The following is a 24,563-nucleotide window of genomic DNA, read 5'->3' as shown; positions in this document are numbered from 1 at the left end:
CACTAAACATCCTTCTGTAGTTGCCATTGACACTGAGTACTCTCTCCCATCAAGCAACAAAGGCCCAGCAATACCCACCGGTATTTGCACATATCCTACAGGCATCTCACAGCACTGTCCAAGAATAGACTCATAGTCAAATCCCTCCAATGGGAGCCCTTCCAATGACTTCCCTGTAATCCTCTGTAACGCCTCTTTTCGAATCGAAGCAGCTCTCATACAATCACCAAGCTTTGATTCCAACGAATATGATGGTGTTTTACCCTGAACAACAGATTGTATAATCTCCTCGTCATCTTCCGATAATGCGGGCATAATTATTGGCGCAGGCTTCTCCGTTTGGGGCAATTTTTCGAACAGGTGGTGGAGGCACAACGCAGCCAAGAGTAGTGGCAGCAGCACATGGTCCACGGCGGCTATCTTCCTCAATAATAAGCTGCTCAGCATTCTCATCCTCAATATCCCATGAATCACTATTCGACCTGGACACAAACGACTGAACAAACCCAATCCCAAAGAAACCCAAAAGATATATAACGGAAGCAATCAATGACACCATAGCTAACAATTCAGAAAGGGTAACCACATGAAGAGGAATAGAATTACGGATCTTCTCACGCCACCTTACGAGAAGAAAATACATAACAGAGAAAAACATGGTGAAAAACAACCCAGTGGTTAGGTACAATGGGAGTGGAAGCGCATCAGATGCTTTAGGAGAAGAAACTTCTTGTTTCAGAGGTTCGCCGGCGGAAGCATCTTTAGATGTGTATAGAGGCTTAACAGGTCGCCGGCGAACGTCCATTGTAAATTTAGTTGATTTTCCGGTAGGAACACCGGTGTTTTGCCAAATTTGTACTTTTTGAGTACTTGTGCTCTGTTTTCTGGTGATTGTTGAACTTTGTTCTAAGAAATTGGGTGGATATTGGGTTATGGGGTGGATAGTTGGGTTATGGGTTAAAAAAAAGGGTCAAACGGGTAGTTCAATAGGAATAAGACACGTGTAAGCAATTAGGGGTCCGTTAGTGAGAGGGGTATATGTGTACCTATAATTGGACGGAAGGGGCTTATGTGGACGCAAAGTATAACGGAGGGCATATACGTACCATTTATTAAAGTTCGGGGGTAAATTTATTAAAGTTCGGGGGTAAATTCGTCCCTTTTCCTATTATTTTATTAATCACAAAATCACAACATTTGTACCTCACGCGCAAAGGTCATTTCTGTCATTTTACATCAAAGTAAACATATTACTGTCCGATGCCGGAAAAATCCTCCAGACTCTCAAAAAAACAGCTTCCGTCGTCTTCTTCATTTTTCCCATTTTCCCCTAAATTTTTTTCTCTTCCCATTTTGCCCTTCTACAAGATCTCTTAATTCTCCATCCCTCTGTATTTTCCGGTGTAAATTCCACCAAATTCGAGGGCATTTTCGGATAATTTAATCGATTTTTTTTATTTCGCCGGAGAAGTTCCATTGGAAATGACGGGAAATATCGGGGCATGAGGTATTCGTTTGTGGGGATAGAATTATGAGGGGATCTCTTTGGCCGGAGAATTCAAGTAGTGATTCATCTACGTCAAATCCGATTCATGTACCGCTGCCGCCACCGCCGCCGGGGTGGAATTCGCCTTCTCTTCCGATTGAGCAAAACCCTAATTGCAAAAACAGGTCTTTGTTTTGATCCTGAAACCCTAAAGATTGATTTTTTATTGATTTTGATTAATTTCATTCAAAGATCTGGAATTTAGTTTAGTTTCAGCTTATTCGATGCTAAATGTCGAGGCTTTTTGATTGGTTTTATTGGAAATAGAATTGGAAATTCATGAATGATCTGATTTAATATAAATATGATATTTGCAGCTTTTAATTTAATGAGACTGTATTACACAATATGATAAACTCAGAGGCAGACCTGCAGTTGGAATTTTGTCTGGTGAACTCAGTTTGGTATTTAAGTGGAGAAGGGTTGAAGCTGAAAACAACTGTTTTTTTTTTGTTAATTAAAATTATTAACCAAAAAATATGTGAGTTTTATCTATTATGTTGGAAAGGTTCATAGTGATATGGATAATTGTAATGCTTATGATATGGTTGCTATTGGAATATGTCTTTGCATAAAACGATTGAACTTCAGCTTTAATTGGGGTGAGTTTAGTTTGAAATTATTTTCGCAAAGTTGGGAAATGTATCAGTTTTTAATTGTTTAATGCCGTATTTTATTATATTACAATTGCGGAATAGCATAGCGGAAATGACCTTCAACTTCCCGCCTTGAGTGGGTTCTTGTGTGGGGTGGGATGGTGGTGTTTACTATATAAAAAAAGATATGTTTATGATACACATGGGTAAGTGTTGTGAGTGTTTTCTCATTTTTCTCAAAGATTAACTTTTGTGGTTATGTACGAAGGCGCAAAATTTGTAAATTAGATCGGACAAATATGGTTGTATTTTGGTTGCTGAGGTGGTTTATTTTCTTTGCCAGATGTGGTAACGTCTTTCAGCTACTAACGAGGAGGGAGGTATCTCCTCGAGCTAAACGTAGTTCTAAGAAGTTGTGGGATGAGAATTCTAAATATTGTGCTCATTCCTATGAGAAGTTAAAAAGCCAAGTAGCAAGAGACCCGAGACGGGGTCTTATATCATGGTAGTTATGTTTTGTCAGCTTCTCTCTTTCCCATGAAGTTAATATAGTTGCAAATCTTCATTTTTGCTTTCTGACTTCGTCTCATTTAATTTTATCAGGGTAGAGGCAGAATCATTGAGACATTTTTCAGCCAAGTATTGTCCACTGTTGCCTCCGCCTAGGTCTACAATTGCTGCGGCATTCAGTCCTGATGGGAAGACACTTGCTTCTACTCAGTCAGTCTCTCTTTTAATACATAGACATGTACAATCTATCATGTTATGCATTATAGTGTCTTGCTGCTTAGATATGAAATTGTTTATCTAATAAGATCTTTGAGTCCAAGTATTCATTATATACACATTTCTAAATCCTCAGTGACTATATTCATGTCATAAAAAAAGAAAAAAATGGAATCCTTTGTCAATATTCGTGAATTGAGAACAAAGGCAAACACTCCACTTTAATCGCGCTGTGCATTTTTTTCTTTTGGCTTGTATCAAGTTCGTTGACGCATTCTGTTACCATGGTGGCAGTGGAGATCACACGGTAAAGATAATTGATTGCCAAAGCGGGAAATGCTTGAAGGTGTTAAGTGGACATCGCAGGACTCCTTGGGTGGTAAGGCTGTTTTGACATCTTCAGTCATCTGAAATAGTTGTGCTGCATTCTTGGATTATCTGATTATTTACTTGGGAAATATATTTCAGTCCACTAGGCAATACTGATACTGATTGAAAATGCTGAGATTTTGGATTGACAATATAGTTGGCTTTACAAAATGTCGAAGTATTATATTCTTTTAACTTAATGCTTATGGATGTGCTTCTAAGATGGCTAAACTATCCTATTTGGTTTAAATATTAATGCAGATAAATGCTTGGTATCTATCGAAAAAATAGAGAGATAAATGTTTGATGTTTGCTCACAGGTCTAAACCTAATTCATTTCATTTGAACCCCACACTTATGGAAGAGGATTGAACTTTATGAGGCTTTTGTCTATTGTCTGTAGTTTTATTTTGAAAGCCTCTGGTGTTTTTTTTCTTTTTTTTCACACGTCTTGGCTGTGTTGATATTTCTTCTCTTGCCTTTGAATATCTCATTCCTCAATTATATTTAGCATTGTGGTTGGGACTTCTGCAGGTTCGTTTCCATCCACTGCACTCTGAGATACTTGCAAGTGGAAGTTTGGACCATGAAGTTCGTTTATGGGATGCAAAAACCGCCGAGTGTATAGGATCACGTGATTTTTGTAATAACCTGTAACATCTTAATGGCTGAACAAAAAATCATTACTCTTTACTAATTTTTTTTGTTAATTAATACATATGGGAATTTTATCCTCCAGACCGTCCTATTGCATCCATTGCCTTCCATGCCCAAGGGGAAGTTCTCGCTGTTGCTTCAGGGCACAAGGTAAGAAATTTGGCAATACACAATACATAGTGGTTTGTTCATTGCAAGTTCTGATGTAATGACGATGTTTCAATATATCGTAGCTGTATATGTGGCACTACAACAGAAGAGAGGAGGCATCTTCACCTGCTATCATACTAAAGACAAGACGTTCACTTCGTGCTGTGCATTTCCACCCACATGGCGCCCCATATCTTTTAACAGCTGAGGTGTCATTCTGGTGCTGTTACATTGAGTTTTAACTTATGAATGCCTGTAAATCTTATCAACCCTCTTGTTTTTAGGTCAATGATCTGGACTCATCAGATCCTTTAATGACATTTGCAACTTCTCTGGGTAACTTGCGGTATCCTCCTCCTACTGTGTATTTGACAGATGCTCACTCCACTTATCGATCTGCTTCAGCGAATGAATTGCCTATCATGTCTCTACCGATCATGATCTGGCCATCAATCGCTAGAGGTGATCCTAGAATGCCTTTGCAGCAGAGCAATGTAGACATGGGTTCTGACAGTACACAGAACAGAGCAGACACTTCTGCATCTGTCCGACTTCTCACTTACTCAACTCCTTCTGGCCAGTATGAACTTTTATTGTCCCCTGTTGAGCCAACTTTATCTCCTGCACAAGAAGCTCAGACTAGTTCCTCTGTTAGGGATACAGAGAATGCATCTAACCCTGTAGTTGATCCTATGGAGACTGATGTGCCGACTGAGGAGAGAAACAATCAGTTTTTTCCTTTCAGTGACCCTGCATACTGGGACTTACCATTCTTGCAAGGATGGTTGATTGGCCAAAGCCAAGCTGGCCGACGATCGATTCATTCTGAGCATAGTGGTGCCACGAACATTGTATCAGCTTATGGTGAAGTAGAACATCCTCCTGCAGTTCCGTCTATCATTTCAAACAGTAATCATCCAAGGTCTGGAAGATCTGGTTCTAGGCACCGTTCTTCACGCTCTCGAGCAATACCTGTTGCTGGATCTGGCGATAGTGCTGTTCCCATTAACATTGCACATAATGAAAGTGATTCTCAAGCTTTTATGAGTCGGTTCCAGTCAGAGATAGCTACTTCCCTGACTGCTGCAGCGGCTTCCGAATTGCCTTGTACTGTGAAACTCAGAGTGTGGCCTTATGATATTAAGGTTCCATGTGCGCTGCTTGATGCTGAAAAATGTCGCTTAGTTATACCACATGCTGTCCTCTGTAGGTGAGATAATTTCTGTTGTCGCTTAACGATACCACATGCTGTGCTTTGTAGGTGAGATAATTTCTATTGTTTCAAAGCTTTGGCTTGAGGTCTTGATATGCCTTGAAGGATACTAGGCTATTTAGCTGTTCTCATGTTGTACTAGATGCTTGATCTAATTTTCTCTTAGGGATAATTGATGATTCTCCTCTTACCGTCGTTTGACAACTCCTAATTGTTTATGTCATTGTAAAACCTGACATCACGTGCATTTAACTGTCCTTAGTGCTTACATGATATACATTATTTATTTCAGTGAAATGGGTGCCCACTTTTCACCATGTGGAAGATTTTTAGCAGCTTGTGTTGCTTGTATCAGTCCTAGCATGGAAGCTGATCCTGGTTTCCATGGACAATTTCGTCATGATGCTGCAACTTCACCTACCAGACATCCAATTGCAGCCCACCCGGTTATGTATGAGCTACGTATATATTCCTTGGAGGAGGCAAAGTAAATACCCAGTCTAATGGCTTTGTTTTCTTTTCCTCTCTGCTTACACTTGCTACTTTTTTTGCCCTTCATTCGTTGTTTCTTTTCATGTCTTTGTTTGGTGGTCATTTGGGAGCTTTATTTCGCTGTTGCAGTTTTGGTAGGGTGCTTGCATCTCGGCTAATTAGAGCTGCTCATTGTTTGACTTCAATTCAGGTTAGTACTCCTCGGGTTCTGCACATATTGGTTTATAATCCTAAATTACGTTTTGTGATAAGATTTTGTGGTTTTCTGGGAGTATGAACTATAGACGGTTTTCTTGTTGGAGCATTTTTGTCTTAAACCTTTGAGGAAGTAAAAGCAAAATATGAATTGTTAGATGAGAACAAAAATGAAGGGGAAGCTCTCTCTTTATTTTGTTTGGATATGAAGTTTAAAACTGGTTGAGTACTTGTTCAATAAGAAATTGTGTCCTGGGCACAAATGTTGATCCTTCCTTTGGAGAGTAGAATTTCTTTTTTGTTTAAAGTTCCTATAGGTTGGTGGTGTACCTTATCTTGTTTCACTCACTTCTATACTTCGTTATATTTGATTTTGCTTACTGTTTAGTTATAAAGGTAGTTCTTTCTGTGCATTGTTATTTGCACAAAAAGAATCTAACTTTTTCCTGGATAAAGAAATGTGTCTCCACGTGATTTCACTAGTTAAGAGATGTTCACAATGGCATTTTTATGAAATAGACCTTTAAATTGCAGTAATAATTGCTCTTATGGACTGAAATGTTATCTTTCTGATATGAGAAACTGATTGTGGCTCCACATCTATTGAAAATGCAGTTTTCTCCAACTTCTGAGCATCTTTTACTTGCCTATGGACGTCGCCATGGTTCACTTCTGAAAAGTATAGTGATTGATGGAGATACAACTCTACCTGTTTACACTATTCTTGAGGTGAGTACCTGATTATATCCTGGCTTCTTATGGAATGTCAGTTTTTCACCACCACCAAGACTGGGTCATGGTAGCACACTTCTTATTTTCGGACATCGTAAAAATGATTGACATAATTATATGATTTATGGAAGTTTCAAGAGTTTGGTTTTAAACCTGATAAGGTTTTTGTTCTGTCACTTACATTTCTTATAAGTTCTTCAATAAATTTCATCTACTCTTTGCAAACATGCAAGGGGTTTTGACTTCTTAACCTCTGAGCCAATCAATCTAGGTTATGAACAGTTGGTTCTAGAGTGTAGTTAATAACAGAGGGTTTGCCATATAATTCCTTCTGACCCGTGTTGCGTCACCCATGTTTCACTATGGTACCATGAAGGTTTGATAATTGATATGGCACGAGAATATGTTGTGCACTATTTACAAATTAGATGAATTTAAATTACATTCCACAACTTTGAAGAATTTACCTTTGATTCATGCTACCATGTTTTTCTTCTCTTTGTACAGAAAACTCAAATTGCCATTTTCTTCTTCACATCTGTCATTGGTCACATGACATGTTGGTTGATCTAATTTAATCTCCTGTACCTGTCAAATAGTATGACATAAATGGGATTGTGGAGACTATTTTCAATTGCACTGCAACCTAAACTAATTTTAGAAGCACAACCTCATTTCCTTATTAAAAAGGGAAGAAGAAGTACAACCTCAACTACTACACGTTGGTCCAAAACAAGTTGGGGTGGGCTAGGTGAAGTGATGCAGAATATTTTTAACTTTAGAAAGATTGGATTTAAGTTGATGAAGGTGGGGCTAGATGAACTGGAGCTACTATAGCTTGATGTGCAAGTGCAGTAACAATGTGTTAAGGACACTTTTAAGGTTGAAGAGGCCCAATTTAATTAGTTTACTAGTATGTCACGATAATTTCTTCTTTTGTGTTGATGCACTTTGTTTTTGAACAACTTAAAAAGGAAGAATTATGCTCCTGCTCACATTTTACTGAGATTATTTGGCTGAACCTGAAAGAAGAATGAATTTGGTTTGTTCACAATATCGGTGTATATATTTATTGTCTCTAGTTAATTCAGATTGTGCGTCTTTGAATCAGGTCTATAGAGTTTCGGATATGGAACTTGTGAGAGTTCTTCCCAGTGCAGAGGATGAGGTTAACGTTGCTTGTTTCCATCCTTTGGTTGGTGGTGGCCTAGTATATGGAACTAAGGTAGTTATGCATGCATTGTATGAGTTTCTCATTTTTTGGTTTCAACTGTAAAATTGTTCATATTCTCAAAAGTATTCATCTTTTTTTTTTTTTTTAACCTTAAATTGTGCAGGAAGGAAAATTGAGGATCCTCCAATTTGATAAATCAAATGGTTTGGACTGTACAGTATCCTGTTCCCCTGATGAAGACATGCTCGAGGTAGTCTAAAGCTTGAATTCAAAGTTTATCTTATTCTGGTTGGACTTTTATTAATCATGACTTTAGTAGAGCAACAACTTGATCCTGCTGCACCAATTGGATTTTTTTTGGGGGTGGGGGATGATTGGTTGGTGGGTACAGTCAGGAGTATTTGATATCATAAGCTCTCTTTCTTAATATACTTTAGATTAAGTTGTTGGAAGGTGGGGATTTGAAGATCAGTCAGGAAACGTGACTGATCACATACACTCGTAACAACCATTAAAGGTAACAGAGAGAAAATGAAAAGGGGAAGAATAGTAGTCCAAAAATTGAGCTAGCTTTGTATGAATTAAGGGCGGAAAGAGAGAATCTGGATATGGACACTCCAGTTACTTGACAAGTGCCAACTCCCTCTAGTGATGTGGTTGCACCTTTGGGAACCGAAGCCAGTCATCAAGTTTATTTGCATAATTTTGTGTCAACTAGAACTGTAATACAACAACAACAACATGCCCAGTGCAATTCCACAAGTGAGGTCTGGGATGTATGCAAACCTTACTCCTACCTTTGCGGGTTAGAGAGGTTGTTTCTGATAGACAGCTAGAACTAAAATCTTTAACCAAAAAAATAATAATTGTCCAGGACTGATGCCCTAGGGGTTTTGGTGTGGGATATTCATTTCTGCTAATGACTTTGTTATTTTGCAAATGTGATGCAGGTTCCAACATATGCTTTAGAAGGCTAGAAACTGTTGAAGTTAGCAGATGGTTACTAGTTGTAAAATTTGGTAACTATCTCTTTTCTTTTCCATGTTTCTGTCAATTGTTGACATAGTGATGCTTCTGGCTTCTTTCCTATGCTTTCACATACGTCCTTGTGAGTCGAAAACCTGCTTCTTGAAACCGATTTTGGATGAGGAGAACCCTTGTTGATTGGGGGTGTTTGACTAAGATTTAGATTTGTTCGTTGATCTACTTGATAGGAGGAAACATATGACTAATTACGTTTTTTTGTGTCTACTTTATTTTCAATCCATGGACCAATTTGTGTTTTGATATAACCCTGAAATTTGTCAAAACAACTATCCATAATAGAAAAAACAACAAAGAACAGTTTAGAGGGAAGTACCAAACTGATGGAACTTGAAAGTCAATTCACCCGGGAAAGTTGATTCAAGTGCCAGGGTTGCATGAATTCCAATTCTTCATTTGTTTTAATTTAGTCCTGAGTCATGTTCTGTCATCTTTAATCATCACTGTCAAACCATTTTTTCATGAGAGAGTAGGGTTATACCTCTTGATTATGTTCTTTTGATGTTCCTCCGAAACATTTCGTTCTTTGTCTAACACATACGATTATTCAGGGTGTTATGAAAATATACATATCAGGACAATGACTGGTGGCTTCAAAGTTGAGTGTGTTGCTGATGGTTTACTGTATAGTTGGTTGAATGTGTGCCACTGGTGGCAAAGAGAGGATTTTTACTTCCGGTTGTGTACTTACATTAGACATTACAGACTGACTGATCTTTTTCGTGCTACGAGGCAGTGCAAAAAACGTTGTGCTTAAGGTGGCTTCAGGAGAGCCGAGAAAATACTAACATGATAGAAGAGGAAATGTCGCCGAAAAGTTGGGATAGGTGAAGAAGTTTGCTGTGTCTACAAGTTTGACATTTCGTTGTATTGATATATGGCTTCAAATGTACATCAGAAATTGAAATAGACTAGTTGGTTTTCTTTCAAGTGAAGGTTCAAGAGAGAAAAAAAAGAAAATTTCCAGTCACAAACATGCAAGTGTTTATATGTATTCAACATTTTGTACTTTTTAATGGTTTCTGTTTTGTAGACTAATGGTAAAAGAAAGAAAAAGAAAAGAGTTGGTTTTCCATTTTTACTATAAACTGAATTCTACCAAGTTTGATTTGACAAAATTATTTAGTTAATCTATTTTAATTGGTATATGTTCATTAGATGGTAAAGGGGGATAATATAAATACTTCATCAGTTTCAATTCACTTGTCTTATTTTGATTTGAAACACGATAAATAAATTGAAACGAAGGGAGAGAATATGTATGTGTTTAGTTTAAGTTCTCTCTATGAATTGGTGGAGATATTGGAACCTTCCAAAAAATATGGTTTGAGTTGAGGGTTTATTGGAAATGACTTTATAGTCGTAAAATAAAGGTAAGATCGCATACACACTACACTTTCAGAGAATCTGATACTATTAGATTGAGTCTACTATATTTTGAGTTTCATATCTACTTTTTAAAAAAAGGGGAATAAGGGATGAAGTAATACTGATTTTTTTTTTATTTAACTAGACAAAATTATACTCTAGTTTTTTTAAAAGAAATTTTCAAATCCAACTTATCTGTTTTCTAACTTATTTTTCACTTTTAAAATTATATTTAGAGATATTCAAATCTTCTAATTGAAACATACTTTGTCCTTGAAACACATTAATGACATATTTTTCCCTTTAGCTTCACATTAGATTTTAAAGTCGGTCAATCATCTTCTTTTTTTCGTTCTTACTCACAGATTTCAAATTCAAGATTTCTTTGATTATGAAGGCACATTTGTTAAAGTACATTTTACGATTTCTTGGTGACAACTCAAATTTAGTAGAACTCTAATACTAACATTAAACACTGAGTATTTACAACATGTGCTTTATATCACTTTAAAATGTCAAAACCATCCAACACAAATATTGGGGACTATATACAATTCATTTCTTGAAATAGTCATATTTGAGAGAGGATAATGTGATGAGTAATATTGGCCAATGGAATGGACTGAAGACCACCATCAATAAGGGTGATGGTGGTCTTCTTCATCTTCACTTACCCTTAAACCCCAGCCCTTCTCTTCTTCTTTTCTTTACTCAAAAACCCATTTCTTTAAACCCTTTAAATCCACTCTCTTCTCATTTTCAGAAGCAGCAGCCCCTTCATATCTGCTGCAGCAGGTCTTCTAGTAAGTGGGACTCAAATGCTGAGTCTATCAAGAACCAGAATTTTAGTAATCTTGAAGATGAGGAAGAGGAGCTTGATGAGGATGGATACTTGGAACAAGGAGCTCAATTTTTTGCTGAGTATATTGAAAGTATTTGGATTTTTAAGGTAGTAACTTTTCTGCTTCTCCCTTTTATTTCTTGAATTATAAACTTGTGTTCCTGTTTTTTTCCTGTGAAGTTTGGTTTCTTTTTGGCATTTTGGGTACTTAAATTTTGGGTTTGCTGCTTTAAGTTTGGATTTTTTTGCATGGATATGGAGTTTTGACATTTTTGGGTACTTGAATTTTGGGTTTTGAGCTTTAAGTTTGGATTTTTTTGCATGGATATGGGGTTTTGACATTTTGGGGTACTTGAATTTTGGGTTTTGAGCTTAAAGTTTGGATTTTTTTGCATGGATATGGGGTTTTTACATTCTTAGGTACTTGAATTTTGGGTTTTGAGCTTAAAGTTTGGATTTTTTTGCATGGATATGGAGTTTTGACATTTTTAGGTACTTCTTGGCATGGATATGGAGTTTTGACATTTTTAGGTACTTCTTGGATTGAAGGAAGATGAGGTTTTTGTGGAATCTGCACTTTAACCTGAATCCATTTTTTTTTCTCTGAGAAAGATGAAGTATGTTGTTATTTTGTTTTGTATTTTTTTCATGAAATAAGATGTTAGTGTAAAGTGATGCTTTTGGATTATGTTGAGACTGAACCAGATTGCTTTTGGTATTTAGATACATGAGCTTGATTTTGAATTGAGTGAATTTAGTATAATGTTTTCTTGAAATGATAGGTTGTGTTCTTTGAGTTCAAATTGTTGAAGTACATGATAAACTTAGTGAATTTAGTATAAAACAGTTGACTATTCCAAGATTTTCCGTTATGAAACGTGTAGAGTGTACGTGGCCTTACCCCTACTTTGTGAAGGTAGAGAGGTTGTTTCCGATTATCAAAACTCAAGAACTTCAACACTGAACTAGTTTCCTATGCTAATTATTCTTCTGAGATCTTCCATGAGTTTCGGACGTTCTTCCTGTATATGGTTGGTTAATGGGGAGTATTACCATTTGTCCTCAAACGTCCTCCCACCCAATGGCCCAAGCTTTTCTTCTAGTCTTATGCCCAATCAAATCTTCCAAAATCTGAAAGTTTCCCCTATCCACTGTCCATGTCCAATATCCTGGCTCAGCCGCAACTTATGAGTATATATTATGCATTATCTAACTGCAGTACTACTAACCAGGATCGAGGTTTTGGACTAGAAAGGCTCTTTGATTCTTGAAAAATCTGTTAATATAATCATTTAAGAGCTATGCTCGATGTGTTTTTCTATGCTTCCAGTAGCTTTCTTTTCACTACATTTTCGACTGACTTCCTAAGTATAGCTATCTAACTAGTGACTAGTCTTGCTAAAACGTTCTCGAGTAGAAATTGAAACGTAGGTAAGATGATTTTTGTCAAATAACTTACAAGTTATCATTTTTGGCCAGTGCAGGTTTTCTGCTCCTACGGTTTTGTGTTTCTACCAATTCTATTAGTATTGATTTCTACTGGAGGAGCTAAAGCTTTTGTTATGGCATTCGCCCTTCCCATTGGACAATCCACACTTTTTTTTGCAATCCAAAAGATACTGGACGTGATACAAAACAAACCAACGCGCAAGAGTACAACTAAGAAGAGACAGCGTGCTGCTCCCACCTCAAGCAAGACAAACTTTTGGAGAAGAGGAGGAAGCTCCAAGACACGAAAGAGAAAGACGGGCTATCAATCATGGGTGTCCAACAAGGACGTTTCAGCTAGTAAGGGTGACCGAGAGGTATCTAGATATGGAGGGTGGGATGAACTTGATCAAGAAATGCAATCTAGCAAAAGTTCATTTGAAAGTTCAGATAAATCATCAGCTGAAACATCAAAAATACCTGTGGAAAAGGGTAAGTTAAGTAGACCAGAAGCGACTAGTGATACGCCCCTTTTGTTAAGATTATTGATTTCCATGTTCCCATTCTTGGCTTCATGGACTAAGTTGCTATAATAGACAGCTTTTGTTGTCAATTTGAGTTACTGTGCTGAGTCCGAGCTAGATTTTTGAGTCTATGAGTTCTGGATGTAGAACCCATAGCCTATTGGATTCTCGATAAACTATATATGTATACATATTAAGTGGATTTTTAAGCACAAATACAGAGTTCGAGACTAGATTTTTGAATCTGAGAGTTTTGGATGTAGAAAACATAGCTTATTGGATTCTTGATAAACTATGTATGTATACATATTAAGTGGCTTCTTAAGCACAAATACAAAGTTCGAGCCTAGATTTTTGAGTCTGGAGTTCGAGCCATAACAGATGCAAAAAAAGTGGTGGTTTAATTGGAGCAGCCCATCAGGCGTTACTGGACTCGGTAAGCACTGACCCGTTATCCTTCCACTGCACAGAGCGGGAGCTGTTCGTTGCTCTGTGAAACCAGCCTCACGCAGTCCACCCCTCTTTAGGAATCAAGCAGCCCATTCTTTCAACTGAGCCACGTGATCCAACTCTGCGCTTGGACAGGGCAGGCCAGACACTAGCCCACCAAACCCAACCATCTGGGACAGCCCAACATTCCATCACACTAATGCCCCCACTTGGGTTACAAGCTCACGCTACTGAGCTCGGCAATAATATAAGGTTCATCAGATCAATATATAGTACCAAAGTTAGGTTTACATTTTCGATGTGGTACCTACAAAGACAAAAATAAAAGCTTAACTTTATTCAATGAGTGGATAAAATATAGAATAAAGTATTTTATTGGATCTCTTTAATTAAAGATTATCTTATTTACTAATTATGAAATTAGATCGAGGCAAACATTATATATCTAAAGAAAACACAATTCTATTAATTCTCAAACTATACTTCATTTTTAATTCTGCTAGTATATTAGCAACAATTTCATCTACCAATAATTATGATCTATGCTTATGTCTCAAAATAAGTAAGAAACAAATATACAAATTCTCACTAATTGCACATTTTTTAATTTCAAATCTCGATTATATTAAAATAGCTATATCTCCGACCTAAATGAGTTTGGATCATCTGCTATATGAATCATCAATGATCATATTTCTCCACTTAAGTTTAAGTCATGTTTGCCTACCACAATAACAACAACAAAATCGTGAGATAACCGAAGGGTAAAAAACTACGAAAATAATGCTAATATAAAAAGTGGTGGTTTAATTGGAGCAGCCCATAAGGTGTTACTGAACTTGGAAGGCACCGACTCGTTATCCTTCCACTGCTCAGAGCGGGAGCTGTTCGTTGCTCTGTGAAACCAGCCTCACGCGGTCCACCCCACTTTAGGAATCAAGCAGCCCATTTCTTCAATTGGGCCACATGATCCAACTCTGAGCTTGGATAGGGCAAGCCAGAAATTAGCCCACCAAGCCCAACCATCTGGGACAGCCCAACATTCCACCACATTAATGCCCCCATTTGGGTTACAAGCCCACATTACTAAGCTCAGCGAACAATACATTCATCTACTCTATTAAAAAGAACTAAATGTTCCTATTCTATAACGATGTGGGATAATTTCATTTCATTCTCAAAAAGGAATGCTAGTGTGTACATTTTCTCTATACTTATATAATAATCACTGCTAAAGGTAACATTGTGAATGATGCAGCCATTCTACGTAATAGTAATACTCCCTCCGTTTCAATTTATATGATATTAGTTAAGTGAATACGAAGTTGGAGAAAGAATTAGTCAATATATGTACTTCATAATAGTAAGAGAATACCCCCTCTATTTCAATAACCACTTACACTTTCTATACTATAGTGAATTAGTCGAATTATGTACACACCACAGTTTTAGAGAAGACTATGTAAACCTCATTTGAGTTATTAATTTTCTGCTCTAGCTACTTTGGAACAAGCTAACTTAACCGATGCATGAGCTGAGGCTCCCATGCCCCGCCGACCCTCCGAAAAAGTAAGGGCTCATAGGGAGTCAGAAGCAAGCAGAGTAAAAGGCGGGTAAAACTCACATAAGCAGAAACAAATAATTTTCCAAAAGTAAAACATTTTTTTTTATATATAAGTATTTGATAAGCGAAATTAAAGGTTGCTACATTATTAAGAGTTCTTCCCATGATAAACTTGGAAAAAGAACACACAACTCAACAAAAAGTACTATAACATTAATGAAAACTCAAACCATCATCTCATTAAAAGATTAAATTTTTTAATGAGAGTATACTTTATTATATAATGTCACAACATGTTATATTTCACGTGTGAGCCTGATTCTTTTTTCATCACTTAAGCGTAGACAGAAGGATTGGCGAGGAGGTATGCTTCAACAATCTTGAAAAGTTCCATGCCTTGTTTTTGGCCTTCATTGTGTTCTTCATCCTTCAACACATAATCACCTTTTGTGTGGTACTCAGTTATGGACTTGCAAACACATCCTCCATTTCCATGAGCTTCAAATTTGAGAACATAGGAAATGGACTCAAGTTTGTCTCCAAGAACATCTCCTTCAATCATTGAATATTTGGTCACCAAATTCTTGTCATCAACAACATGAATCTTGTGCTTCAAGTACTTGATTGGTGAACCTATCATTTAAGGAGATGAAGATCTATCAGAAATAACTTTTTTAACCCCACAAAGATGGAGGTATAATCTACGTACACAGTACATCCACCTTCCCATACCCTACTTGTGAAAATATACTGATATATATGTTGTAGTATTTTTTTTTGGAAAATGTAAAAGTCAACATTTTGATCAATGCTAGTGAATTTTTGATAGGAAACTCACACGTTTGATATTTTAGGTAATGAAACTCTTATAATCGAAATACGTTAATGAATTTTTAATTAACCCGGAATTTAATTAGTCCTATCTATTAACGATGCAAAAAATATTTACACAATCAGATCAACTATTATATTACCTTCAACAAAGTTCATCTTCTTGATGCTTCCATCTCCCTCAGCCTCAATGTTCTCAACTTGTGGCATCAACTTAGGAATAAGATTGTCAGAATCAGCAACCAAAGCTTTGAACAACCTAGTAGGGGCAATTGGTGTTGTGGTCTCATGTGTATAGGTAGTGACGCCCATGATGTTATTAGAACAGAAAAAAAAAGATATATAAAATGTTATGTGTGAGAATGTTGTGAGGTGTGTGATAATGAAATATTGTTAGATGGTATTTATAGGTAAAAAAACAAGTGACAGTCTAGAGTTAAATCAACAATTAATTCCTTTTACCTTAATTTCAACATTCAAAGTAGTCCATTTTTGACATTTGTGTCATTTTATCTAGATGTTCTTGAAATGTGCCTTCTTTTTATATTAAATGAACACTATCTTAGATAATGTCGTTGGAGAATTTTGTGTTTTATTTGATTTTTCACATGATATTTGTTACTCGTATTAGAGCCGGATATGACCCTGTTTGAGAGGTAATGCTCTTTATGAAAGAGTTTTTTCATACCCTAAGCTTAAATCTAAAATCTTTGATTAAGAAAAAAGCAACTCCATCCACTACACTATTCGCGGAACTTTTATGTTAAATGGTCTAACAATGAGGCTTACTGACCCATGGGTTATGGGTATATTATATTCAAGTGTTCAAACCTACAAAGTTTTATTTCTATTTTTTAACTCTATTAGTTCATCAATTACATAAGGTATGTGTTATAGACCAAACAAGAGAGTACACTTCAAGAAACAAATGTACAAATTCTCACTAATCGTGTTTTTTTATTTCAAATTCCAATTATATAAAAATAGTTATATCTTGAACCTAAATGAGTTGGGATACGGTATATGAATCATCAATGATCATATTTCTCCACTTAAGTTCAAGTCATTTTAGTCTAACAACAACAAGATGATGAGATAATCGAAGGATAAAAAACTATGAGAATAATATTTATATACTACTAGTATGACAGGAAAAACAAGTACAATGCATCAAATTGTCACCAAATATATCCCTCATGAACGTGAGACAACGTTAAATTATGTACTAACCTTCTATCCTAATTCATGATCTTCATATTCTCTAAGCTCAAATATAGGTGAATAAATTCCTTCTGCTAAATCTATACAAAAAAAAAGTGGTGGTTATTTTAAATTAATATATAGTACTATCTTAGATAATGCCGTTGGAGAATTTTATGTTTTATTTGAGTTTTCACCTGATATATGACACTCGTCTTAGAGCTAGATAAGACCCTATTTAAGAGGTAGCACTCCCTATCAAGAATTTTTTTTCATACCCAAAGCTTAAATCTGAAATCATTGATTAAGAAAAGAGCAGCTCCACCCGCTGCACTACTCGCGGAGAACTTTATGTTAAATGGTCTAACAAAGTAACAATGATGCTTACTAACACATGTGCTATAGGTATATTATATTATGTGTTCAAACCTTCAAAGTTTTTTTTCTTCTATTTTTTAACTCGATTATTAGTTCATCAATTATATAAAGAATGTTTTATAGACCAAATAAGAGAGTACACTTCAAAAGACTAGTTTGATTATTTAGTTTATATATTCATTTACATTATTCTTTTTAATGGATGCTAGAAAATTGACACATAAATGATTAGTGGTTAATAAATCTCTTTCATCTTGCTTATAAATTTAATTCTTCATGAGAAAGTTAAGACAAAGTATTAATGTGAAAAAAAAAAGAAGCATATGAAGTTACTCTTAGAACCTAAATAACTGTACTAATATGACCAAAACATAATAGTCTGGCTTTAATAAGTATTTTCCCGCTAGTTTACTCCTTTTCTTATAAAAGTTCATTATTTGTATTATTTAATACTAAATATAAAAAGATAATCTAGTGAATTCTTTAGCTTTTTAACAAAATGATTTTTTTTATAGAAAGTCTACAAATTAATTCAAATAACTATTAAAGTTTCATATAGAAAAGACGAACTGAGGAACTGGGGAAGAAGTTTTTGCCTCAAAGTTTTCTAATATCGAGTACCCGTACAAAAATTAATGAACAAATACAAATATATCTAAAGGAAACACAATTCTATTAATTCTCAAACTATACTTTCGTTTCTTATTCTGCTAGTATATTAGCAACAATTTCATCTACCAAAAATTATGATATATGCTTATGTCTCAAATAAGTAAGAAACAAATATACAAATTCTCACTAATCGTGCCTTTTTATTTCAAATCCCAATTATTTAAAAATAGCTATATCTCGGTCCTAAATGAGTTGGGATCCTTTATATAAATGATCATATTTCTCCACTTAAGTTTAAGTCATTTTAGTCTACCACAATAACAACAACAAAATGATGAGATAATCGAAGGACAAAAAATTAGGAGAATAATGTTAATATATACTACTAGTATGAAAGGAAAAACAAGTACGATGCACCAAATTTATTCCTCATGAACGCAAAACAACGTTCGACTATCTACTAACTTTTATTTATATAGAAACAAAAGAAAAAAATGGTGGTTTAATTGGAGCAGCCCATCAGGCGTTATTGGACTTAGAAAGCACCGGCTCGTTATCCTTCCACTGCTCAGAGCAGGAGCTGTTCGTTGCTCTGTGAAACCAGCCTCACGCAGTCCACCCCACTTTCGGAATCCAGCAGCCCATTTCTTCAATTGGGCCACGTGATCCAACTCTGAGCTTGGATAGGGCAAGCCAGAAATTAGCCCACCAAAGCCCAACCATCTGGGACAGCCCAACATTCCACCACATTAATGCCCCCATTTGGGTTACAAGCCCACATTACTAAGCTCAGCATACAACACTCTCTCTAGTTCTTTTAAAAAGAACTAAATGTTCCTATTCTTTAACGATGTGGGATAAATTCATTTCAGTCTCAAAAAGGAATGTTAATGTGTACATTTTCTCTACTAATAACCACTGCTAAAGGTAACATTGTGAATGATGCAACCATTCTACGTAATAGTAATACTTCCTTCGTTTCAATATATATGATATTAGTCAACTTAATACGAAATTTGAGAAAGAATTAATCGATATATGTACTTCATAATAGTATTAGTCGAAACATTCTACATAATAGTAATACTCCCTTTGTGTAATTAATCACTTACACTTTCTATACTATAGTGAATTAGTCGAAATATGTACACACTAACCGGTCACCACAGTTTTAGAAAAGACTATATAAACCTCATTTGAGTTATCAGTTTTCTACTGTAGGTACTTAACTTGAAACAATTAATTTTTGAAAAGTAAAACATATTTTTTATATAAGTATTTGATAAGCAAAATTAAAGGTTGCTACATTATTAAGAGTTCTTCCCATGATAAACTTGGAAAAAGAACACACACTCAACAAAAAACACTAAAACAATGAAAACTCAAACCTACAGAATGATATCTCATTTAAAAGATTAAACTTTTTAATTAGAGCCTACTTTATTTTCTTAATTATTATATAATGTCACAACGCGTTATATTTCACGTGTAGACCTGATTCTTTTTTCATCACTTAAGCGTAGACAGAAGGATTGGCGAGGAGGTATGCTTCAACAATCTTGAAAAGTTCCATGCCTGGTTTTTTGCCTTCATTGTGTTCTTCATCCTTCAACACATAATCACCTTTTGTGTGATACTCAATTATAGACTTGCAAACACATCCTCCATTTCCATGAGCTTCAAATTTGAGATCATAGGAAATGGACTCAAGTTTGTCTCCAATAACATCTCCTTCAATCATTGAATATTTGGTCACCAAATTCTTGTCATCAACAACATGAATCTTGTGCTTCAAGTACTTGATTGGTGAACCTGTCATTTAAGGAGACGAAGATCTATCAGAAATAACTTTTTTAACCCCACAAAGATGGAGATATGATCTACGTACACAGTACATCCACCTTCCATACCCTACTTGTGAAAATATATTGATATATATGTTGTAGTATTTTTATTTTTTTGGAAAATGTAAAAGTCAACATTTCGATCAATGCAAAAGAATTTTGATAGGAAATCACACGTTTGATATTTCAGGTATGAAACTCTTATAATCGAAATGTTTTAAATGTGTTTTTTAACCCTTCACTTAAAGAATTTAATTAGTCCTATCTACTAACGTTGCAAAAAATATTTACACAATCAGATCAATTATTATATTACCTTCAACAAAGTTCATCTTCTTGATGCTTCCATCTCCCTCAGCCTCAATGTTCTTAACTTGTGGCATCAACTTAGGAATAAGATTGTCAGAATCAACAACCAAAGCTTTGAACAACCTAGAAGGGGCAACTGGTGTTGTGGTCTCATGTGTATAGCTAGTGACACCCATGATGTTATTAGAGATATTGAAGACACAAAAAAAGGATATATAAAATGTTATGTGTGAGAATGTTGTGAGTTGTGTGAGAATGAAATATTGTTAGATGGTATTTATAGGTAAAAAAACAAGTGACAGTCAAGAGTTAAATCAACAATTAATTCCTTTTACCTTAATTTCAACATTCAAAGTAGTCTATTTTTGACATTTGTGTCATTTTATCTAGAAGTTCTTGAAATGCACATTCCTTTTATATTAAATTAATAGTACTATCTTAGATAATGCCGTTGGAGAATTTTATGTTTTATTTGATTTTTCACCTGATATTTGGTACTCGTATTAGAGCCGGATAGGGCATTGTTTGAGAGGTAGCGCTCTCGAGAAAATGATCAAAATGGTCCTTGATGTATTGGGGTTGCTTTATTTTGGTCCTTAATATATTCTAGGTGATTGAAAATAGTCCTTCATGTATGACAAAATGTGTTCAATTTAGTCTTTTACCCTAAAACTTAACAATTTATCCCCAAAAACGGTTAAATATAACTGTGGGGCCCACATAACTTACAAAATCCACCATTTTTACCATCTTTATTAGCTCAAACAAAGAGTTTCATAAATTCTAAAACACTATTTTCTCTAACATCTAACCACACAATTACAAAATAATTATTATAAAAAGGTTGAATGAAATGGATCGTCAAGAATTTGAGCTAATAAAGATGGTAAAAATGGTGGATTTTGTAAGTTATGTGGGCCCCACAGTTATATTTAACCGTTTTTGGGGATAAATTGTTAAGTTTTAGGGTAAAAGACTAAATTGAACACATTTTGTCATTTTAGGGTAAAAGACTAAATTGAACATATTTTGTCATACATTAAGGACTATTTCAATCACTTAGAATATATTAAGGATCAAAATAAAGCAACCCCAATACATCAAGGACCATTTTGATCATTTTCTCTAGCGCTCCCTATTAAGGATTTTTTTCATACCCAAAGCTTAAATTTGAAATCTTTGATTAAGAAAAGAGCAGCTTCATCCACTGCACTACACGCGGAGAACTTTATATTAAATGGTCTAACAACGAGGCTTACTGACACATGTGTTATGGGTATATTATATTATGTGTTCAAACCTTCAAAGTTTTTTTTCTTCTATTTTTAACTCTATTATTAGTTCATCAATTATATAAGGTATGTGTTATAAACCAAATAAGAGAGTACACTTCAAAAGACTAGTTTGGTTATTTAGTTTATATATTCATTTACATTGTTCTTTTTAATGGGTGATAGAAAATTGACACATAAATATTTAGTGGTTAATACATCTCTTTCATCTTGCTTATAAATTGAATTCTTCATGAGTAAGTTAAGACAAAGTATTAATGTGAAAAGAAAAATGAGAATTTTGTCACACTCAGGTTTTTGATTTTCCTTAATGACACACTATTTATTTATTTGGATCATGTTTAATTAGTATAAAGAAAATATTATTTTAAAAATATTTAAGTTTAATATAAGCAAATACTATGATATCGGACTCGATTCTCAACTTCGATGCCTACTCGAGACCCAATCTTGACCCGAGTTTGGGTTGGGAACATGGGTCAAGGTTGGGGTTGGGAATAACCCGTGTCAGGGTCTGAATTAGGGTCGAAATTAGGAGTCAGGTCCTAGAGCGAGGTCAAGAGTCGGTATGCAACATTTGATAGAAAAAAAGAAGTCTTTACTTTACGAAGAAAAGTCATTTTTCTTAAATTTATAAAAAAAATAAGTTTATTTAGAAAAGAGTTTCAAAACATTTAAGCTAAGACAACCAAACATGAAAAATTTTAAAATATTTTTCTTCATACCAAACACATCCTAAATAATAGGTCATAGCTTAATTTATCCAACTCAATTTTATTTTCTTATTTGCTTATTTATTTTCATTATTATTAATTACCAAATCAAACTATTAAATTTTTTTCCTTTTATATATGTGTATCAAACAAATAAAACCCAAAAAAAATAAAATTCTATCTTCTCATGTAAGTTCTTTTATGGGTCAACTAGGAAAATGCCCGAAATGACCCGCCATTTAGTGGGTATTTCAATTTAAAATTTAGGATTAAATTTTAAATAGAATTGCTTTTAAAATTTTATCAGTCAAATAGAAACTACTATTCCTCAAAAGTTCAAAGCTATTTATGTATTATTTTATGAAAAATTGGAAGTATGATAGTTAATATATGGATAATTAAAGCCTGCATAATTAATCTCTACATAAAAAAATTCATAAATTTGTCTTAAATAATTCATATATCATAAAATTGCATAACTTCGATCAATTATCAAATAATTTCTAATTTTATTCATTTCATCACATTTTTGTATGATCGAGTATATGATAGTATGGATAAGAAAATAGAAGAAGGTAAGTGGTAACTATATAATCTTTAAGAAAATAAAACAATAATCCCTACTTAAAATATAGTATATATATTATCTTTTGAATATCTAGTTGCAACAAGATTTTGAAAAAGTCGTAAATTTCTATCTAATCATCAAATTAACATAAAATAATTAACATGAACATGCTATATTACTTTATCTTATTATATATGCTATATTCAAACATGACCTCGATTCAATATGAGTTGTGGTGGGATAGTTGAGAATCCTTCACTCTTAACTAGAGATCTCGATTCAAGCTCTGAATTTAAAAAAAGAATTTTGTTAAGAATGTTATCCTCATAATATAAGTGATGTATTACATGAATCTAAATTAATCGAACCTCAACACTAATATCAAAACTTTTTTTTATCTGTAGTAGGAAGGCTGAGTGCATACAAAATTTCTACTTTCACATAACTAATTGAATTAGTCAAGATTTCATCAACACTAAAGATTTTACTAGAAGACAATGTTTGGCTTAATTGGTCAAGATGTCAAAATTTAAAAGATATTTTTTTTACATAGAAGACAAACTATATATCCTTGTCCTCTAACCCACCAACCCAATTATCAAAGGACAACTAGTCCCCATAAAAAAAATTAGAATTGAAATAATATTTATTCGTATTCGATATTTACATAGGATAATTCAACTTTAAGGGGCAAGTTGATTTGGGTTAGAGGAGATTTAAACTATGTAGAAAATTCAAACATTACTAACTTATAACATTGTTATAGACCATTTGGCATAACAATGACTCAATCAGATGTTGTATCGCTTATCCTTTCATATTTTAAGCATAATCTTATTATTTTTTGTACTTTTATAATCATATTATTATTCAAAATAATTTGTCATGTGATTGTATTTGCTTTAGTACACTATCTATTTATTAAAAAGTTATATATATTACTATATATAATAAGTGGGAATATCTACTACTTACCACATGACAAGTGTTGGATGATATGTGCTTGATAGTGTTGTACATTCTTCTTTTATGGTTGTACCTTTAAAATTTATATTATTGGACAATTTAACAACATTAATTACCTACTACTTTATTAGCCCAAAAGTTTGACCTCATTGTCATATGAATTTGAACAAATTATATATTATTAAAAGTTACATAAAAGATGCTATAAATCACAATAATTAGCAATTAAATCATACAAGAAATTTGGTTGACTAATTGGAATAGAAAAAGTAACATGTACTATTTGAAAATAACGTCAAAATTTCTAGAATTCACAATAAATTAACAACTGAAAATATTTATGATTGTTCACGTGAATTGAAACATGAGTAACCTATATTATTCAAAACTAACGCAAAAATACTATAAATCACAACAATTTAATAACTTCAAATATATTTTTAAGAAAACATATAAAAAATCGACTGATCTTCAAATTCCATTTATATCACATAAATTAAAACAAAAAAAATTAATATTTATCACGGGCACAAAACATATAAAAAATCGACTGATCTTCAAATTCCATTTATATCACATAAATTAAAACAAAAAAAAATAAAAATTTATCACCGGTACCAAATATCTATATATATATGTCACAAATGGAAAAGTCCCAATCAAGGAAGCAACATATATCATTTACAAATGACTTAAAAAGCATTAAAAATTACAATAATTACCAATTTAAAATATTTAAAAGCTATATAATACAATACGTTGACTCTCAGAATTCTATCAG

The 24,563-nt window shown here is 34.2% G+C and overlaps 4 protein-coding genes and 1 pseudogene across 4 annotated transcripts; 2 read left to right on the top strand and 3 right to left on the bottom strand.

The window, feature by feature from the left end:
• Nucleotides 1-860, bottom strand: part of LOC102580343 (3-hydroxy-3-methylglutaryl-coenzyme A reductase 1-like) — a 2,081-nt pseudogene extending 1,221 nt beyond the window's left edge.
• Nucleotides 861-1,270: 410 nt separating this feature from the next.
• LOC102584562 (uncharacterized) lies at nucleotides 1,271-9,982 on the top strand. Its single transcript, XM_006340833.2, has 15 exons — nucleotides 1,271-1,671; nucleotides 2,486-2,647; nucleotides 2,746-2,862; nucleotides 3,163-3,247; nucleotides 3,772-3,880; nucleotides 3,977-4,044; nucleotides 4,128-4,253; nucleotides 4,329-5,254; nucleotides 5,550-5,744; nucleotides 5,879-5,939; nucleotides 6,560-6,673; nucleotides 7,788-7,901; nucleotides 8,014-8,100; nucleotides 8,801-8,869; nucleotides 9,446-9,982. Exons 1-14 carry the CDS (start codon nucleotides 1,532-1,534, stop codon nucleotides 8,825-8,827), a joined length of 2,331 nt encoding a protein of 776 aa, XP_006340895.1. The 5' UTR covers nucleotides 1,271-1,531; the 3' UTR covers nucleotides 8,828-8,869; nucleotides 9,446-9,982.
• An 814-nt stretch (nucleotides 9,983-10,796) lies between these two features.
• Nucleotides 10,797-13,298, top strand: LOC102584223 (uncharacterized). Its single transcript, XM_006340832.2, has 2 exons — nucleotides 10,797-11,211; nucleotides 12,588-13,298. Exons 1-2 carry the CDS (start codon nucleotides 10,858-10,860, stop codon nucleotides 13,122-13,124), a joined length of 891 nt encoding a protein of 296 aa, XP_006340894.1. The 5' UTR covers nucleotides 10,797-10,857; the 3' UTR covers nucleotides 13,125-13,298.
• Nucleotides 13,299-15,261: 1,963 nt separating this feature from the next.
• Nucleotides 15,262-16,227, bottom strand: LOC102583908 (pathogenesis-related protein STH-2). Its single transcript, XM_006340831.2, has 2 exons — nucleotides 16,044-16,227; nucleotides 15,262-15,702 (listed from the first exon to the last, which is right to left on the bottom strand). Exons 1-2 carry the CDS (start codon nucleotides 16,210-16,212, stop codon nucleotides 15,404-15,406), a joined length of 468 nt encoding a protein of 155 aa, XP_006340893.1. The 5' UTR covers nucleotides 16,213-16,227; the 3' UTR covers nucleotides 15,262-15,403.
• Nucleotides 16,228-19,338: 3,111 nt separating this feature from the next.
• STH-21 (pSTH-21 protein) lies at nucleotides 19,339-20,453 on the bottom strand. Its single transcript, NM_001287893.1, is given in 2 exon segments — nucleotides 19,339-19,902; nucleotides 20,251-20,453. Coding segments are annotated over 2 exon segments (468 nt in total). The 5' UTR covers nucleotides 20,420-20,453; the 3' UTR covers nucleotides 19,339-19,603.
• Nucleotides 20,454-24,563: the final 4,110 nt, after the last annotated feature.

This window comes from Solanum tuberosum, unplaced genomic scaffold (assembly GCF_000226075.1).
Source record: "Solanum tuberosum cultivar DM 1-3 516 R44 unplaced genomic scaffold, SolTub_3.0 scf00020, whole genome shotgun sequence".
NCBI classification, from domain to species: Eukaryota; Viridiplantae; Streptophyta; class Magnoliopsida; order Solanales; family Solanaceae; genus Solanum; species Solanum tuberosum.
The sequence above is the reverse complement of the archived record's forward strand: the minus strand, read 5'-3'. Positions and strand labels throughout refer to the sequence as shown.

Excerpts from the sequence above, each read along its gene's own strand:
- LOC102584562 (XM_006340833.2), top strand. The coding sequence starts at position 1,532 with ATGAGGGGATCTCTTTGGCCGGAGAATTCAAGTAGTGATTCATCTACG. Across the intron at positions 2,863-3,162 it reads AAGACACTTGCTTCTACTCA|TGGAGATCACACGGTAAAGA; the intron begins GTCAGTCTCTCT and ends CCATGGTGGCAG. Across the intron at positions 5,940-6,559 it reads ATTGTTTGACTTCAATTCAG|TTTTCTCCAACTTCTGAGCA; the intron begins GTTAGTACTCCT and ends TTGAAAATGCAG.
- LOC102584223 (XM_006340832.2), top strand. The coding sequence starts at position 10,858 with ATGAGTAATATTGGCCAATGGAATGGACTGAAGACCACCATCAATAAG. Across the intron at positions 11,212-12,587 it reads AAAGTATTTGGATTTTTAAG|GTTTTCTGCTCCTACGGTTT; the intron begins GTAGTAACTTTT and ends TGGCCAGTGCAG.
- LOC102583908 (XM_006340831.2), bottom strand. The coding sequence starts at position 16,212 with ATGGGCGTCACTACCTATACACATGAGACCACAACACCAATTGCCCCT. Across the intron at positions 15,703-16,043 it reads GAAGATGAACTTTGTTGAAG|GTTCACCAATCAAGTACTTG; the intron begins GTAATATAATAG and ends CTTAAATGATAG.